The sequence below is a fragment of the Harpia harpyja genome, chromosome 2 (assembly GCF_026419915.1).
Source record: "Harpia harpyja isolate bHarHar1 chromosome 2, bHarHar1 primary haplotype, whole genome shotgun sequence".
NCBI lineage: Eukaryota > Metazoa > Chordata > Aves > Accipitriformes > Accipitridae > Harpia > Harpia harpyja.
The window spans coordinates 40356141-40374479 of NC_068941.1; the positions used below are offsets into that span (position 1 = coordinate 40356141).

Sequence of the window (18339 nt, forward strand, 5' to 3'; positions counted from 1 at the left end):
GTTCTTTCTAACATCCTTGAAAATGCCTTTGCTTTTTTGCTGTACATAGATTTCCTGTTCTTTAACATTTTTTACCAGTCTTCTGCAATTCCTGGCTCCTAGCTTAGTTCACTGCTATCAAATCCCATCTTTTTTCAGTTCAGAGCTGTTACTCACTTTTACAGTTCCCTTTTTTTTTAAATTTCAACCGATTTGCTCATATTTTAAGAAATCATCCTTCTAAAGCAGTAAGAACACAGAATCCTTATTTTGGGCTTTACATCTGTCAAGGGAATTATTTAGTCATGTTCATTTGCACAAACCAGCCTTTAGGGTTTTTTTATTTTATTAATTCCTCAGCATCAGTAAGCATGAAGGCTGCTATAGCACTCTTCCGTCTTTCATATATAATTTCTGGCTCTCTTAAAGGTTTGGGGTAAATAGTCACACTAGGATTTGTAATTACTTTCAAAAAATTACTGAACAGGAATTGTTAAGTCATGCTACTATGATCAATTTTATATATTTAAAGGAACATTTTGCTTTTGAGACGGTGGTATGTACAAAGGAAGTATTTCTCATTTGAGTTTAGGCTGCCCTTTTCAATTAAAAAATGTAAATTTCAATATGGGTTCCTTCATTAGACAGTTTGTTGTAGGGAAGCCAACGGAGGCAGGGTGAGGCTGCCTATTGCTTTTAATTTTATTCTTCCCCACAGTATTTACAATTCCATGAAGGATCTTCTAGGCGTGCAAAGACAAATGCTTTATCCATTCAGCTTCAACATTATAAAGTGGATACCTTCTACCTCTTAAACACATTATCCTCAATAGCTGTCCTGTTGTTCATGTAACTGTATCATTAAAACAAAGCCAAGTACACACAATGCTAGTCTACAAGGGAAAAGTACTGTTTCCCTCAGGCCTTTTCTGTATCTTTAGAGCATGGTCAGTCAGTCACCTTAAAACAAAAAATCTGTATGCTGAGTAGCTGTGATGTTCTAACATGAGTGAAATGTTCAGTACTGTCTTTTCGATTGCACATATTGTTTTGCTTCTCTAAGCCAAAATTAAATTATTGAAGCTTATTAAATTCCTGCCTGAGCTGGATCTAATTTAATAGGAAATATTTAAACCTAAAGCAAGTTACTTTTTTTTTTTTTTTTTTTGGTGGCTCAGCAATATAGTAGCTTAGAAAGAAAAACAAACTCTGTATTTGAAATCAGAGCCAGTAAAATGAACAACCCATTTCAATAACTTGAAAACAACAGAAAGAATGCTAGAAGACAAGTGACAAAGGGAGATCCAGAGGGGTAAAAGCAGGCTAAATTAAGCTTTAAGGAAGATAAAGCAAAGTATCTGTCCAAATTCTTTAGAATCCATGTCACAAACAACTACAGAAGAATAGCAGAATTGCCAAGAGAACAAGGATATGTGCCAGTGGTAACATGAGCAGCATTGCAATTTCACATCAAGGTGACTTTTTTGAACCAGACTAGTTTCTGTGTGGGAAAAGATGACCCAAATGTTTACCGGTACTTTTTCTGATTTTTGTACCAGACGGCACTACAGACCACCCTGCAGTGCGGTCTGATGGCACAGCAGCATTTTTGACATACCGGTGCTCTACCTGTAGCTCATTTCCTAAGGAATTCAGCAGAATAACTGACTTACCTTGCCTGTAACCGCCGACCACACTTTCAGTGTGTTGTCGTCAGAGCCGCTCACTATTCGGTTCCCGCAGAACTGAAGGCATGTGATCACGTGGTCATCATGGCCTTTGAGCACCTGACAATAAAGAACATAAAAACGTACAGTCACAATTTAACACAGGAGATTAGAGAGAAGCCAGAGAAACAGTGCTCTTCTGATTCATAAATTAGAAAATGCTGGAGTTGCTTCAATAACAATAAGGCCCCTTAATCCCGTGTGTCAGGTCTAATTTACCACCGGCTGGGACCAAAGAAGGTATTTTCCTTCCTCCGTGGAGTGGCACAGCATTGCTTAGCAAGCACGCTACAGTTACTGCAAGTCTCCTGAAAGTACTAGGAAAAATCACTCATAAAAGTAGGCTGAATTAGTAACTGGACATTGCTCAATTCCTCTGCAGTTATTCCATCTCTTTATTTTTCAGCTGAGTTACGTTTTTACCTTTTAAGAGTTGTTTCAATCTTGAACAAAAAGGATGGGGTTGCATTATTTGCTGCTTATTTGCATTTCAGTGGTCAAGGCTGACTATATCTATTTTTTTTTTCCTTACCAGCCAAGCATTGTAATCTGTGAAATGCCAGGCAGTACCAACATAAAAAAATAGAAAACCATTAACTCGATTAAATACAAACAAAAGCAATAATTTAATGTGCTGGAAATGTGGATTGGATGGTGCTTTATAGAGGTGGGATTTTCAATGCTTGATTTGGGAAAAACTGCAATTCAGTACACTTTACTGCAATACAGCAAAGAAATCCTTATCAGAATACATAGGATGAGGAATATTTTATTTAAGATATCTGAACACTTTTCAAGATGTTCATCGAAATGAAATGGGCATTTGGATAATGCCTGAGGCTGTAATTTTAATAATAATTCCAAGACAAGTTGATGTGGCATATCAAGGCAAGAAATACAGAGCCGTTGCCAGAGATGTACATAAGTCACGGCCAAATAAACAGCGGGATATAGCCATAGGTTTTCCATGGGATTTTTTCTTGTTCTTATTTTTATTATTTTGTGGTACAGTAATCAAGAAAACAGGCAAATTGCCTTAAAACCTTAAAAGGCTATGAATATGTGTTTTGTTCATGTTTCTGCTTGTTCAATACCAGGTTTGATTAGACAGTTGCTATTTTATTTTACAAAAGGTTTGAAGTATTGCTTCATATCTTCATATTGGAAAAGACGCAACCGTAATATATCAATGTCATTAAAGAAGTTTAGTATTTTAAAAAACAAAAAGAATCTTAACATGGAATGAAGTTATTGTCTTGTGCTGCTCAATTTAGAAGAGTATGTATAAAGCAAGAAATGATCACAGAATACTGGTGGAGCATTTTTATGTAGCAACATGGCCCAGCTCTACAAATACATACATACGTATACATATTTACATATATATGTGTGTATGTTTAATTTTAAATATAAGTATTTCCAATAAAGTTTCTGAGATTATCTGTCTCAAAGAGATTGGCATATTTATAGGAATTCACGAAGCTGCACAGAAGTTTTCAGAACAGCAGTGAAAGAATTCTGCTGTATGAAGAGTCACATTCTGATTTGTTAATATGGTGCTCAGAAATTAATTTAAACCCAGGGTAAGCTAAAATACAATTTTTTTTTTTTTTTCTGTAACAACACATTGCTTTTTGTGCAGGGATAGTCTGGCTTGTCTGAAGAAAAAAACCAAACCTATGAGTTGATCCCGCTTTGTTCATGGCACCATGCACGTAGCTCAGAAACTTACCTTAGGCGATTTAAGTTCTCCTCGCCGCCAGTTGGTATCAATCCTGTGTTGTCTAATGTAGGCGCTTTTCCATGGACTGTGTATAAAGCCTGGTTTTATTACTTTCCTCCTCTTGATATGTAATGGTTCATCAATCCCTAAAATGAATTTTAAAAAAGGGGGGGAGGGAGAGAGATGAGGCCACTCCAAAGAAAACAACTTCTCTCCCTCCCACACCTTTACAGTGACCTCTGACATTAAATACTGCACTGACGTAACAACCTCCCGCATGCCAATATTTGCACTGTGTGTCAGTGACGCCGCCCTGCTCCTCAGCTCTTTATACTACATCTTTCCTTGTCATTTAAGCATAACCATTACGGTAATCGTGGCTGAAAATGCTCTAGTTCATCATTCCTTGCTGGCAACCTACTAGCTTGGTTTTGACCCCCCATTCTGAGGCAATGTAGCAGAGCATTGCCTTTTTCAAATGGGTATTGTCCAACAAACTCCATAACCACGTGTATGCCCGTTTTGGAACCCTTTGAAAAGTAAACCTTTCTGTCTGCAGTCCTCCTCTCTGTTCACCCATCTTCATTAAGTTCACTGTGACTCTTGGTATTAGTGAGCTTTTAAGTCTTTTCTTGATTTGAAAGGCTGTGTGCTTTTGGTATTGTCCTCTCCTGGCTGGAATGTAAGTATAGCTATGCCCTTTCTGAACCGACACTTAAGTGGTAGTGCTTTGTTTTAGCCTCACTACTAGAGATATATCTTTTTTTACAATTCTCTCAATCTCCCTTTTCTATGCAGCTCCTCTCTCTACTGCATCTCATTACTAGCAAGAGTCTTGTCTCTTGCCAGTACGTGGATTTCACTCTTCTGCCTTCAGCCCCTTCTCTGGTGTCTCTATCTGCAAGTCTTGAATTAACGACTCCTTCATATTACTGAGCGCCTAAGTCTAACCAGTCTACAATACGGTTTTGTTTGTCTGCGCTCTCATGCCTGGCCGTATTTATTTTTACTTCTAAGCTCACAAATGTAGGCTCGTTCCCCCCTCAACCTTCTCCTTTTTTCTCATTCTGTCCTCTTAATACATTCTCACTGAAATTTGTAAGAGGAGAATTGTTAGAGAAGATTTAAGAGGTTAGACACCTGGTTTCCATTGCAAAAGAAAACTAATTAATTTAGGTGTCTTTATAAATAGCCAGCAATATTCACACTGTCATGTTTGTTAAAGCCTTTGCATCAACCTCTCACAAGTTCTTGTCTCCATACTCCAAGGCAGCCTGGACAGGTCCCTGGTTTTGCCTGTGTCCAAGAGGGATACTGAGATCACATGCATGTGCTCTGTCCCCCAGAACAGACTCCTTGTTCCTGTAATTCTCCTTAAAAATAAAAGCTTACCTTCTCCATGTGCTCAAATATGTGGCTACTTTCCTGGGAGCCTTTTTTTTGCCCATTCATACTATTGCTGAACCACTGTATCTTCTGGATTTGACACGAGCAGGCAACATCCATGTGGCTTACGGACTGTGTGTCCCTCTCTAAGCAATCAAGTTAGCACCTTCTCCCCCTACCATGTGCCATTTCTCTGTTAAATATTCCTACAAATGACATGAAATTACAGCATCCTTTCTGCCCAACCACTGAAACAGTTTTTCCTCCATGTTATTTACAAACTGCAAGACTATACTCCTACCATTTTTATATCTCAGCTCTTATTTGCTTTGGTTGTATTCCAAATAAAAATAATCTTTAAAAAGCAAAACTGATTGTATTTTAAAAACATACACCTAGTATACTTTATAAATGGGATGTTCAAACTTAACTCTAGTTTCATTTCTAGTACTCCATGGATTATTTCTGCTTCCTTCCTACTTTCAACAGAGATACATACCACATAACTCAAAGCATCACTAGTAGTAAATTTAAGTCACACGAATTGCCATGGTAAAACTTTAAGCTTATTATGTAAATGAACTGCACTTTTTACGACAGCAACACTTTGACCATTACATCCATCTTTTTGCTCAGCCTTACCCTCCTCTTTGCATTTCTCTCTCCAGAGAAGATTATCTTCAGCCAGAATTCTCCAGTAACGACATGTCTGGGCTGCCTGCAGAAGGTCCCTGGGTTCCAGGAATGACAGCACATACAGTGCCAGCTGTAAAAAAGAAAAATAAAGTCTATCTTCTGCATTGCTTTTGAAAGGAAAAGTGAAGTAACTCGAAGTATTATCACACATCAGGGGCTGAAATACAGAAAATTGAAACAATAAATTATTAAACAATCTCAGAAACTTAACAGAGCTACAGTTTATTCCAGTGGGCACATGAAAGTATAACAATTATCTGAAGTAACTAAATCCATACAGATCACATCAGAAATGATTCTTGTATTTGCAAGAAAGTAGATGTCAGCTGAATTCACTATTTTCTTCTTAAAAAATGTAATCCACATTACTATGAACCATTAACAGAACTATTACTAAAATAATTATGTCTCTGTTATTTTAGCTAACAAGTATACCGAAAGTTACTTTGAGAGTTTAACTAGAAAGTACAACACTCGCCATGTGAGCAAATAGGAAAGTATGTTGTGATAAACATCACTCAGTAAGCCTAAATACAGAAATGCTACATGCACTCTGCAGCTGTAGGGAATGCAGCATACGTATCGCTCATTTTCTGATTAGAATGCAAACACAGTCCTAAAGTGGTGGTACCGGGAGTTTTACAGACTGGGATGCAGAAGGACTGAATATGTAATTTTGATACTGTACACAGTATGTTACCAAAAACATATGGGAAATCCCAATGAGCACCAGAAGATAAACAAGATAAACTTTTCCATGTGACAAAATTAAAGGTTATTGGGAGAACTCAGACCTCAATTGACTAAGCTGAGCCATGTAACGACCATGATAAAACCCCCAAAATCTCCACAAACATCTTCAGAGGTATTGAAGTCTTAAACAGGGACAGAGGCATCTAAAACGCAATCCAAAATACAGGGACAGCTACCATTAAGGGTATGATGACCAAGTAGAGCTTTTCTACTTGACAGCAACAATGCATCTCCCCAGTCATGGAAAATAAAAGTGTAAGATGCAGGAAAATCCCTTCCATGGCTAAAAACTGCAGACAGAACATACTGGTAAAAAGCAATGCAGAGAACTACTTACATGCTGAAACAGTGGGGTCTTTGTCAGTAACTAACAGGATGCAGAAGTTGTCAGGGAAATCAAAATCAGATCGTCCACTTTTACTTCTGCTTGACATACCCTTTTGTGTTTAGGATTTTTTATTTAATTTTTAGCTGAAGTTATAATGTATATAAATAGAATCTGCCCTTCAAAGCAGCATAGACTGAAATTCAATAAGGAAGTCATAACCATAGGCCGCTGACCTCAGCAGATTTTTGAGCTTATTATGTGAGAAACGTTTACTTTCAGTAATCTAGACCAGCCAGTGACTAGCCAGGAAATAAAAAATCAGTACACCAGAACTGTTTGCATTTTGACTGCACATACCTTGTTTGCAAGTCATCACCTGCAGCTCACGTTGAGCACGTAGGACGCCACATTTGAGGGACCTGTCTTAAGTTATGCATTAGATCCCGTATGCACCCCAGGCCGTAACGCCGAGGAATCTTCCTTCTGTCCCTACTCAGGGAGTCAGCATTTAGGACCTGGTGTAAGGCTCCTCTCTATTACAAGAGCAACAACTGTACCCGTCCTTTTAGACTTTCTGTCTTAATTCCTGGTATGTAAAATTATTTAAGAAGTGCTGTTTCCTAACACACATCAGATAGTCCTGCATGCGGCAAGACTCAAACATGAAAGAGATCCTTTCCATTTTGGCTGGATGTTCCTTAACTGACAGTAGAGTTTGTTTAAATATCACTTGTCCTACCTATACAGATACGGATGGTTGCTAAGATGGTGTTAATTAAAACCTGCGAGCCAACTGATTCTAAAACAGGTTATGAATGGATGACATTTATTTTAGACTGTATTTATCTAAATAGTCATCGAGGGTCAACAGAGCCCACAGTTGACTTTAAGATTACCAGCGCATAAAAGATGACGTCCCTTTGTCTCAGCTCATGGATCGAGTTAGAAGAAAACTTCAGGTAGCAAAGTTCTGACCTTTGACTCAACTGTATTTAGGACTACTCTCTGCAGTAGTGTTAATAATACCCAGTAATAAGCAGTCTCTCACCTTTTTCTTCACTCACACACACAGCACCAACAAAATTTCTGTGGCTGATTTCAGCAAAACTCCTAATCTGTTGGTTTCTAGACCTGGTTTTCACAAACAAGTAATTTCAATAATTATTTCTAAAGTCTCATCAAGAAAACAGGAGTATTCATTTCAGATTAATTGTTCGACTGCATCTTTCCTCAGGAGGAAAGCAAATATTTTCTTGGTTATTCAGCTATTAAGTTACTGTCTTTGCATTGCTGAAAACGTTTTTGAAGAAAAGCCCTCCTGTCCAAATCATCATCTTGTTCTGGTTAGGTCATAAAATCACTGCATTGTATCCAGCAGCACTGGAGATAACTACAGATGTTAATGCGGAGCGACAACTCATGAGAGCATGTTTTCACAGGATGCTGGCTTTGATTGATAGGGAATCCTGTTTACAGAATTACTGACCCTAACAACTTGCTCTTGCCCGCACAGCTCAGTTTGTCACCCCCTACTGCAGCCAACATAAGTAGCTGGGGACAGCATCACTTAGGAGATCTGGGTGTAGAATGATCTTCAAAACAGAGAGGAGATGGTGGAGTTAGCTTGATTGAGTTTTTGTGTTTAACTCAGTTCATTTTGGCGACAGTGACTGGGGGTTAGGAAGTGAAAATTATTTAAGCCACCTTCACTGGTGAAGTCAGCCTTTCATAAAGCTAAGCACTTGACAGTATTCTGGTTTCAAGAGGCAAGAAAAAACACTAAAAATAAACAAATTAAACACAAGTAGCTTACAATGGAGTCAAGAAACATAAGTGAAAAAGAAAGTTTTACAACTAAATAGCGTATCTTTTCTATGAAGAAGTTGCTAAAACTGAAATAATAACATGATCATTAGTTGCAGCATAAGTAGATCACTGGTTGTACTTGAATTAGTTTTGCCACTAAATCATGCAAAGACAACCAAGCTGTGAGTTACTGTTATCAATTCTGTATTAAATTTCCAGACTTAATAGATGCAGAAGTGGCAAAGTATCTTCTGTCTTCTCAAAATATAAAGTCTTGCTGCCTTCCTCCGCCTCTGAACTAAGGCTGCTTTGGGCAGCTTCTCTAGAAACATGGCAACCATGTAGAGGTCTTACTAAACTCTTCTCCTCCCCTGGTGTCCTTTCCATTTATGAAGGCGGCTGCCACAGGAAGTGCTTCTGTAAATACTAATCTCATGACATGTGTACTAAGTTAATACTCGTTGCATAAATTGCTTCCAACCCCTTACAAATGCTAACCAGCAAGGGAAGGCTGTGACACTTCCTAACTCGTGAAGATATGACAGTATATAAAAGGAAAGAAGGGTCTTGTACATCTAAGTATTCAAAAATAGGATATACACCAGAAAAAATGTCAAGAAACAGAGATACAGAACAGTCTTCAAGTAGTAAGACCATGTCAAACACAGCAACCACATACTCACACCAGAATACCTCTTAAGAACTTGCTTTGTAATGTGTTAGTATCTGAAGACTTACAAAGACTTCAGCCCTCATGAACATTTTTACATGGAAAACCCAACATGCAGTAGATCTGCCAAAAGAAAGCAGACTTCCTCCCCGATCCAAATAACAAAACTACTTCCGATTCCCTAAAATCAATCAAGGTCAGAGGTACCATTTCTAAATTAACTAAAATACATTCATTTAATAATTGTAGCAAACTGGGTTTATAATCTTTCATGTCCACCCTCATGTTCTAGTTGTGAGGACATCAAGAATTACTCTTCTGTGGACAGCGTTTAGTTACACACGCTGAAATCTAAATCTTAGTTTCTCTTTAACCTGACACAACATAATCTGATTTGCAGTAAAGGATTTACTGTAAGATACCTGCTTAATTAGGGTTTGGCTTCATCCTTAGTGAGAAGTACTTTTCTGGGTTTACTTTTGGGTTTTTTGGTAGAGATTTTAGGGCTCAGTTTGTTTAAAATAAATTCAAAGATAATATTCACAAAACCCCCAACATTTAAAGCATTAAAAAATAATGCTTATACTTACAGAATAATGTACAGAAAGGCCTTGCATCCAGAGGAAATTTTTGTGTGTGCGTGCCTTAACAGAATTAGTTCTCAAAAAAAAAAAGCACAATCAGCCCAATTAAGATACAGAGATATTTTTAAAGACACTGGGATTGTGTTTAAAGGAGTCACCCATATTTCCAGGTATCTAAAGGAATAAAGGTATGTTTAATCAGTTGCCATGTTATGGCAGTGTACCATATTGTGGACCTCTAACATCAGTTTACATCACTGTATTGGCAAAACCGAATGCCATAATTAGCATGGAAGTTTTTAAAAAGTGGCAGCTGATGCATTGCATAGTCCAGTATTAACCTGTATTTCTCACCTCTTTTGGGAGCAAGGAAATGAAGTCTCTTTGAAACTGGGGCTCTATCACTTGCATCATGTGTTTTACTTGTGTTGGTTCACAACTATCAATCAGTTCATCTAAAGCAAGTAATTTCTCTGGTCCACTCCAGCTCTGCAAGAAAAAGAAAGAAACAGTAAGCTTAGTTTAATACTCTGGTTTATCTTAGCAAGTGCCATTGCTTTGCCATAAGGCAGGTTAAGTTTCCTTGTTGAGCTATATACAAGCATATAAAGAGCACATAAAAAGCCAGCAAGATAAATGCTCACGTTAATTACACAAAAATGAGAAGTTAATCAACACAAAATATTGAAAATTACTACATTGATTCATAAGCTAAGAAAGGATTCGTTAGACACACACATACAGATTAGCAATTAAAGAGATAATAATATTTAATAATAATAATTAAATTAATTAAGCTTCTTTTAGAGTTCATGAAATCTACACAGACATTACTGACAACGAAGGGGTTGCAACAGAACACGCTCCCTCTTCGTCTTTCTCTGTTGTGTATACAAGTGAGATGGCAACTTTTAACCTTTATGTTTCATCTGGTACACCAAAAACTTTAAATGAAACGAGAGGAAAGGAAAGAAAGAAACTTTTTCTAAAGTACATTAGCTTACTGCCTGCTTATTACTACGGTATGTCCCTAAGTGACAATGCTGTAATTTCAGAATCCTGGCTATAAACCAACGTATATTTTGTAAGTATCAATTTACACTTGAATAAACAGGGAATTTTGACTGGTAATTTTCTTACTTCACATTTTTACTAATGGGCATCATAAAATTTGAAGATTTTAATAAGGCACTCATCTGAGAGCATAGCAGATTAGCAGCATCGTTTATAGAAAAAAATTAATAACTGAATACACTGCACATCTGAACAGCATGTCTTAAACTCATCTGTGCTCATCAAAGAGTTTTGATTTGTTATGTGAAAACAATTTAAAGAAAAAAATAATTTCTACAGGAAAAAACAACAGCCACCACTAACTGATTTAGCAACAGAATTAGAGCATGAATAAAACCTTAGAGAGGAGAGAAAATGAGACATCACAGTTTTTGAGAGCAGACTCACATTCATATTCTTGAATGTCTTCTAGAGTGACATTTACAAGTAAATTAGCACATACAAATGATATTACAGTTATGGTAAGAGGCTAACTGAAAAAAAAAAAAAAAAAGGCAAGATACCTTGCAATTAAAATTTCTGTATTAATCTGCCATGTATCTCAAGACCTTTATTACTCGTGCTCTGAATTTCTGTTCTCTGGATTTGATTCTGACAATTAATTCCAGTCTCCACAATACTACAATGTTTGTATATTGTGAAGTTTCTGCAGAACAATGAGGCAAGTGAAGGAGAAGGTGGAATTTCTGAAAGCGAACGCAAAGCAGATAAATAGCCCACTTTACTCGATGTAGAAAGATCATCACGTTGCATCATTTCTCCCTAATTAAAATGTCAAAATACTCAGAATGTCAAGAAAAGTATCGTTTACCCACATGATGACCCACCCGACTTTCCGGTGACCCCATTCCATCAGGGCAGTGAAAGCAGCTTCGAGCTGCCTTACAGCAAACGCGTGGCAGATACCAGACAGCCTACCCTAACAGAGGAGGGGAAGGAAGTTCTGCGACCTGAGCCTTTCTACACGCTGTTGGCAACTGGTAAGATGGTCTAAGCTGGCAAGAAAACACTCCCCATCCCTGTGTGTATGTAGATTGTCACCATATGAGATGAGGGTTTCCGTGTCTCATATCCAAGACCTCAGAATATTAAAAAGAAACAAGAATGTCTCAGCATAAATTGCAGCAGTGCTGTTACAAACAGCTTTTATTATAAATTTCTTTCAATAGAAACATTTGCATCACAGAGCAGTTCTCCATAAATCATGCACTGAAGAACTGTTTATCTCACCAACTTTCCAACTGCTGTTTGTTTCCTTAACCCAGAGCTTAGCTGGTGTTGGGTACAAACATTTGCAATCTTTAATCTCATCTGTCAGCCATGTTTGAATTTAGGAGAATTTAAAAAAGGGAAAGTAATACCTGTGTGACTTCCTTATAATATAAATTTCCAAGGTCAGCCTACTCTCAATTTATAAGCAGCTACATTTATTAAATTAGAACAACTCAACCTGAAGAGCATATTTTTTTGCTGTGGCAAACGTTGCTAGCAGTTATGAACATGTTATTGATTAATATTTTCACTGTACACTATCTTCATCTGTAACTCTCTTCACTTAGACATTTCTGTTTAAAAAATATAATACAGATCTGAACAGAAAAGGGAAAAGATTTAAGAATGGGAAAAAGATGCTAATGAATAAAAGCAGTACCCTCTTTCATCTGTCCATTCATCATTAGGGGATGGCTACAGGCAGCTTCCTAAGGCTCTTTTTAAGCAATCAGCTGCTACAAAATGTTTTCTCGAGGACATTGTCCCCTCAGTCTTTCACTTAAGCAAACAAACCTCCAGCTACAGTCAGTAAGGGGTCTCTGAGGGAAACGTTTGGCATGGAAAATTGGGATGAAGCCTTGCCAGATGAACACAACTGTTTGCATTAACAAAGCAAGACTAGTAAATTACTGTTTCTGGGCCCCATAGCTTGATCCATTTGCAAAAAAACTGCACGTAGCACATTGAGCGCAGAGAGTAAGAAATAAGTTTGTGGCTTTGATGAGAAACAACAGTGAACAAATGTCACAGAAGAGGAAAAAAAAAAAGTAAATGTGTGCCAAACAGTTTGCAAAGTTTCAAACATTGTAGATGACTGGAGACTTCCAAGACACACGATGTAGTGGCCAGATACCTTGGATTTCTACCAAGTGATTCCCTTTCAAACTGAAGATCCTTGTAAAGAATATACTTTATCTTCAAAATGCGTTTGTTTAATTGGTTTTCCTTGTCTTCAAAACTTAAGTTGAATTTTAATGTAAAATTAAAATAAAACTTTAATTATGGGCAGGGGTTCCCCAAGAAAAGGTAGCTCCAGGATTCATTCACATATCCCTTGGAAAGCCAGCAGGGACTACCGATACTGCTCTTTTAATGATATGAGATTCCTAAACAAACATCCCCCCTCTTCCCTCAAATTTCCTCAGGGAGGAGTTGATTTGTCAGCCAAGGCCTTTTGGCTTGTTGATACCATTTCCTCATTCAGTAATGCAGTTGCTGCAACCATGGCACTACCTACCTGAAAACTATCCCTTCTTCTTCCCCATTGCTATTACATTTAAATGTCCTTCCTTTTTTTTCTAGGCATGCAAAACAGCGTTATGATCATGTAAATGACATCTTTGCTGCTTCTACAACTTCTACAACTTCCACCTCATCTCTCCTGTCTGACCTGCCAGCTATCCTTTTATCATCTTCTGTTGCTGGACCTCTAGTCTTCCATGATCTATGCTTTTCTGTCGCACAGCTCTCATCTGCTAGCTCCAATTTGTGTTACAATTACAGTTTGTAGCAATTGTATCCTTTTTCTATTAGAGGTATATTTAGGACACCTGTTTTAAAGGGTTTAGTTTCAGGGTGCTGTTCTCCGTTACTGAGTTCTGTTAATGGAGGTCTGTCACTATAGAGACCTGCAGGAAGGGCTCTTCTGGAGCCAGCTTCTGTCCAACTCTTGGATCAGTTACCAAGAACCCTGCCACCCTCCACCTCAAAGGTATCTCAGTCTGGATAAAAATAGCACATAATCAAAATCCACTGAAAGAAACACTGTCTACATCAGCAAGTAGTTTGTCACAACAGGAGGGGTTCAGGAGCAGCTGGTGCTGAAGCCTCCATGTTAACCCATCTCTAAGACTTAGTCTGGTCCCCTGGGCTGAACATCTGCACCACACGTGACGTGAACCTGTCTAGAGGAGCAGCGACTGCTTCAGACCCTTACGTCTCCGCTATGGGTTGGACAACGTAGAGACTCTTCTGAAAGGAGTCTAGTTTGTATGTACCAAAACTGCCCTGAGACCCAAGCCAATGGGAAATAAGCAGGGATGATCAGATCTGCTTTAAGTCTGCACTAATCCTCTGAAACACACTGATAATGGTGATAGAGCCGGAAAGGGTATGCAGCTGTAGCATGGATCTCTCCCACTTGTGCATAGGGGCTGTGCAGAAACACCAAACCCTTGACCTAGTCCTACCACAAGACGCAGAGCAGAAAATGCTGCAATGCTGGTTATGATACAATCTTTACCGCCTGCTTCACGTAAGAGGTGGACTACTCAGTTGCACATTTATGCATTCATCAGCATCTTCAGAAGAATAAGAAATGGAGAATGGTAAGTAATTTGAATTTAGGTGACTTAGCCAACTATTTATGTAAAAGCAAGGAACAGTACTCTTGCCAGCCAGAAATGGCAAAAGCATTTTGGACACTATCTAGACTGCTGAGAAAAAAATGCTTCCAATTTTAGGTAAAATAATAGCATTCACTAGTTACTCAAAGTGATTGCCTATACTTACTGTGTATGGAACAACTTTTCAACATCAATATTCCAAGAGAACGCAAATTTTTTATCACATTACTTAAATGAAACCCAACACTGCAAGTATGTGAAGTAGGAGGAATGGAGGGGGGGGGAGAGAGAGAGGGGGAACTTAATAATTTTTAAAGCAGTACCATCTCTGACTGAACTTAGCATGCAGCTGATTTTTTTTTCCTTATGGCAAGCAATTTGGTGACTTAAAAAATATATCCTGCTTCAAATAAAATAAAATTTCTTGTAGAAGAAAAAATCTTGTAAAGATACACTTGGGCATTGAGTTTTAAAGATCTTGTAGTGGATATTAAAAAGACCTGAAGCCAAGAGCCACTGCAAAACAGAAAAAATAAATAGGCCTTTAAGAAATAAAATGGTTTGAACTTATTAAAATGCTTTTCTATTTTTTCTTTCCAGACTAACATTTCATTGAAATCAATATTTATCTTCATTTTTAAAGGGAAAGTGCAACTACTCTTCCAACTGTTTCTCCTTTCTGCATTAGTTTTTTGTCACTTCCAAAATAAAAGGCTTAGCTCAACTATAAAACATAACAGCAGCAATAACATATAAAAAATAAATTTAAAAAAACCCTTAAAGGCTATCTTGAGTGTTCTTAGTATTTGAAGAGTGGTCTTGCTTTTCAGTTTGAAAAGATAACATAGGAGTGAGAGACCTCAAAATAACTGAGTATCACTTGTTACTGCCAGCTTCTATGCCAAAGGACAGTTCTACCTTGAAACAGTACATATGTCCAGCTAACGTGCCCCTGGAAATTTAGCTTTAAAATTAATTGGAAATATATTTTCGCATAAAATAAGATAGTGTTATTAAGCAGGCTCAGCAGGCATACAGGACATAAAGAAAGCTCTCCCATTTCCATTTCTGTACAGGAGAAACTCTGTATTGCAAGAATGATGCTACATATGGCATTTAATTCCGCCCTTTGGGCAGAGCTAGCTCCTCTTACTTTAAGAATATGCTTTTATCATTTGACTAAGACTTGCCTCATTCATAAAACTCACGTGGAAAATAAGCACACAGAAAATGAGGTGGCTCGGCATTAGCCAAGGAGAGGTAACATTGAGATACAGCTACGTGACTTTGAAAGCTTTTGGTTCTAAAATAAGGGACTCCCATTTGTTAATGCAATAAAAACTACCAGTGACAGAAGTGATCAATAACTGCTACTCGATGACCTCCAGTTATGACAGAGAGGCCTGCCTCTCTCTCTCAAGAGTATAGATCAGCATTTAGGCATTTAGTACTGCAACTAAGTATTCTGGAGTATCAAATTATATATGTATTAAAGCATGGTTTCTACATTACTAACCCCAAATTTGGGACCCCAAAATAATAACAACTTAACTACAGGCAAAATTTCCATGGGCTTACAGACTTATCCTGACCAAACAGCCGATAGCATTGGTTTCACTGTCAAGCATGTTTGCACTACTCTCTCAAACATTTCAGCCTTTCATAATCTTTTTTTCTAAATATGTAACTATTGATAACTAGCAATCTTATGTGAGAAAATACACATTGTACATTGTAGATAACAAAATAGCTTTTGTTAGTACAAAGGCTTTAACATTACAAAATGTTAAAATACAATGCAGTATTCCATTATCATATATACGAAGTGCCATTCAGATATGATTCTTAGGGGTTAAAAAGACATATTTCTATGAACAGTCTCAAAAAAGATACACCATAATAATTAAATGTGAATATTTTTAAGAAACTGAATGATGTGTACAAGAATATCTTAATTCCAAACTTCCACTGTTTTAAGCAGATTATAAATGTGTAAAAATAAAGAGAGAAGGAGTTCTACATTATTATTTTAATGTTCAGAACTGACAGTGATTGAGATCAATGGTATTATGTGGCAGCATGAATCAAGCCAAAAGCACGCTTCTGCCTGCAAAATTGTATGCTCGCTACTGTATCTACAATATTGCTCTTCTCTCTTTGCCTGTTACAGTAATTGAAACAATGACTGTATTAGTTAGTTACTCCTTTTGAAAATGTTTTTAGAAGTAACAGTTTATTAATCAAGATAGGAAGACATAATATTTCCATTTTTCAAATCAATGACTAGGACTCATTCCTGCTTCTTAAAAATATAGAGCAAAATTGTAAAGAGATCTCCACGGTACAGGTTATGTAATAGGAGCAGAGGCCTGCCCCGAACTGTGTTTGTAATTAACGCACACAAAATTGGCTTAGGTGCTACCAGATTGGTGTCCACGTAGATTTCAGTTTCGACATGTGCAAGTGGCCCACAGCACTGTCCTTCACACCTTTTCTTTTGTCAGATACAAGTTTTAGGCATTGCTGAAGGCTGCTAGAAAGACACAGAAAACCTCTTTCCCCCCTCCGTTCAATTGTGTACACATGTACTGGCTGACAGTGTTCAGTATATGAAGATCAGTAAAAATACACATTGAGTTTCCTTTTAATCTATTTTTGCTAAACTTTTCTTTCTATTCTTAGAAGACTCCAGACTTCCGACAAATTTAGTGCTATACCTGCACTGAAGCAAACCATGCACTAAAGCTTACTAGTCTCCAAGTGAAAACATCTCAAGTTAGCTTGAGGCCATGGAGGCAGCCATTACATGTTGGACAGACTTTGCAGAAAATGTGAGAACATCAAACAGGAAGGGTTATTTTATTAAGAAACCAGAGAAAGCAGTTATTTTTTGTGAATCTCTACAGTAACTAGCAGAAACAAGGAAAAACAATTCATTAAAGTTGATGCCTATTTGTGTTTGCAACAGTACACAAAATCAATGAGAGAGATATTCTGGGATGTATAAGGACTGCCTCTATTGAAGCAACCTTCTACTTAAATTATGGAGGTAAGCTGCTTCAGATGTTTATTTCTCTAAGCACTGGTTACCTGAAACATTTTCAGCCATTCCTGAAGGCCCGTTGGTGGCTGCACAGATGTAATGCGGCGACGTTGCTGTCCCTGGCCATTGGCTGCCCTCAGGTCCCCAAAAGTAGTAGGTGTGGCAGAGCATGGCACCAGCCCCGTAGTACTATGATACAAGTAAAAAGTGATAGTCACATGTAAAACATTACAGAAAATTTAGAAGTCTATTGCAGAGCAAAAAAAAATCTAGTATAGAATTTGCAACTATTACTTAAACTCTTTAACTTCATGCAAGAACAGTAACATGAAAAATTGTTCTGCTGGTCACTCAAGAGATCAGTTCCCTCACTTTAATAAATCCACCTGTTTCTACCACTGCAGTACTAATCCTCCAGCTAGGGGGAAAATGGGGATCACCTTTCCAGGCTGAAATATTACCACTCCTTTAATTGGCCAGCAGGTTGTCTATAAAGATGCAGGTTCATATATTCCTTTCCCTGCCAGAGTATTTCCCTTCCTTCTGGGCTGTATTTGTGCCTGCTGACTAGAGATGTAGGAAGCCAGAGCTCAGAGTCTCACCTGTATGTGAAATGTGCTAGTGCTGCTTCATCACCAAACAGGAAAAAAATGTATCTATTTTTAGCTTTTAATATATTTTGTTGACAAAGAGCTAGTAGTATCAAGCAGTTCTAGTGGCTTAGTGGTTTGGAACTGGGCTTTGAAATACTCTATACAGTCTTTTAAAGTTTGTGTGTTGATGGAGTGACACAGGAATTAAAGGGGGGGGGGGGGGTGAGGTGAAGAGGGAAAAGGAGCCAAAGGTGCTCTCTGAATTACAGTCTGATTTTTTCACTCTGACATGTTAAAAACCAGCTCATTCATATGGGATGGAGCTTTTAAAAGAGCTGGGATTAAGCTGCTATTGTAGGA

General features: G+C 37.7%; 1 protein-coding gene across 5 annotated transcripts in view; it reads right to left on the minus strand.

Annotated features, from left to right (window-relative positions):
* The window catches only part of FBXW7 (F-box and WD repeat domain containing 7), a 187195-nt gene that overhangs the window by 10507 nt on the left and 158349 nt on the right, over positions 1-18339 (minus strand). For all 5 annotated transcript variants that reach the window (XM_052777225.1, XM_052777216.1, XM_052777198.1 and 2 more), the window contains 5 exons: positions 17434-17575; positions 10007-10141; positions 5458-5581; positions 3439-3575; positions 1653-1766 (listed from right to left, as the gene is read on the minus strand). In XM_052777225.1, the coding sequence (XP_052633185.1) occupies positions 1653-1766; positions 3439-3575; positions 5458-5581; positions 10007-10141; positions 17434-17575 (652 nt within the window). The remainder of the gene's footprint in view (positions 1-1652; positions 1767-3438; positions 3576-5457; positions 5582-10006; positions 10142-17433; positions 17576-18339) is intronic.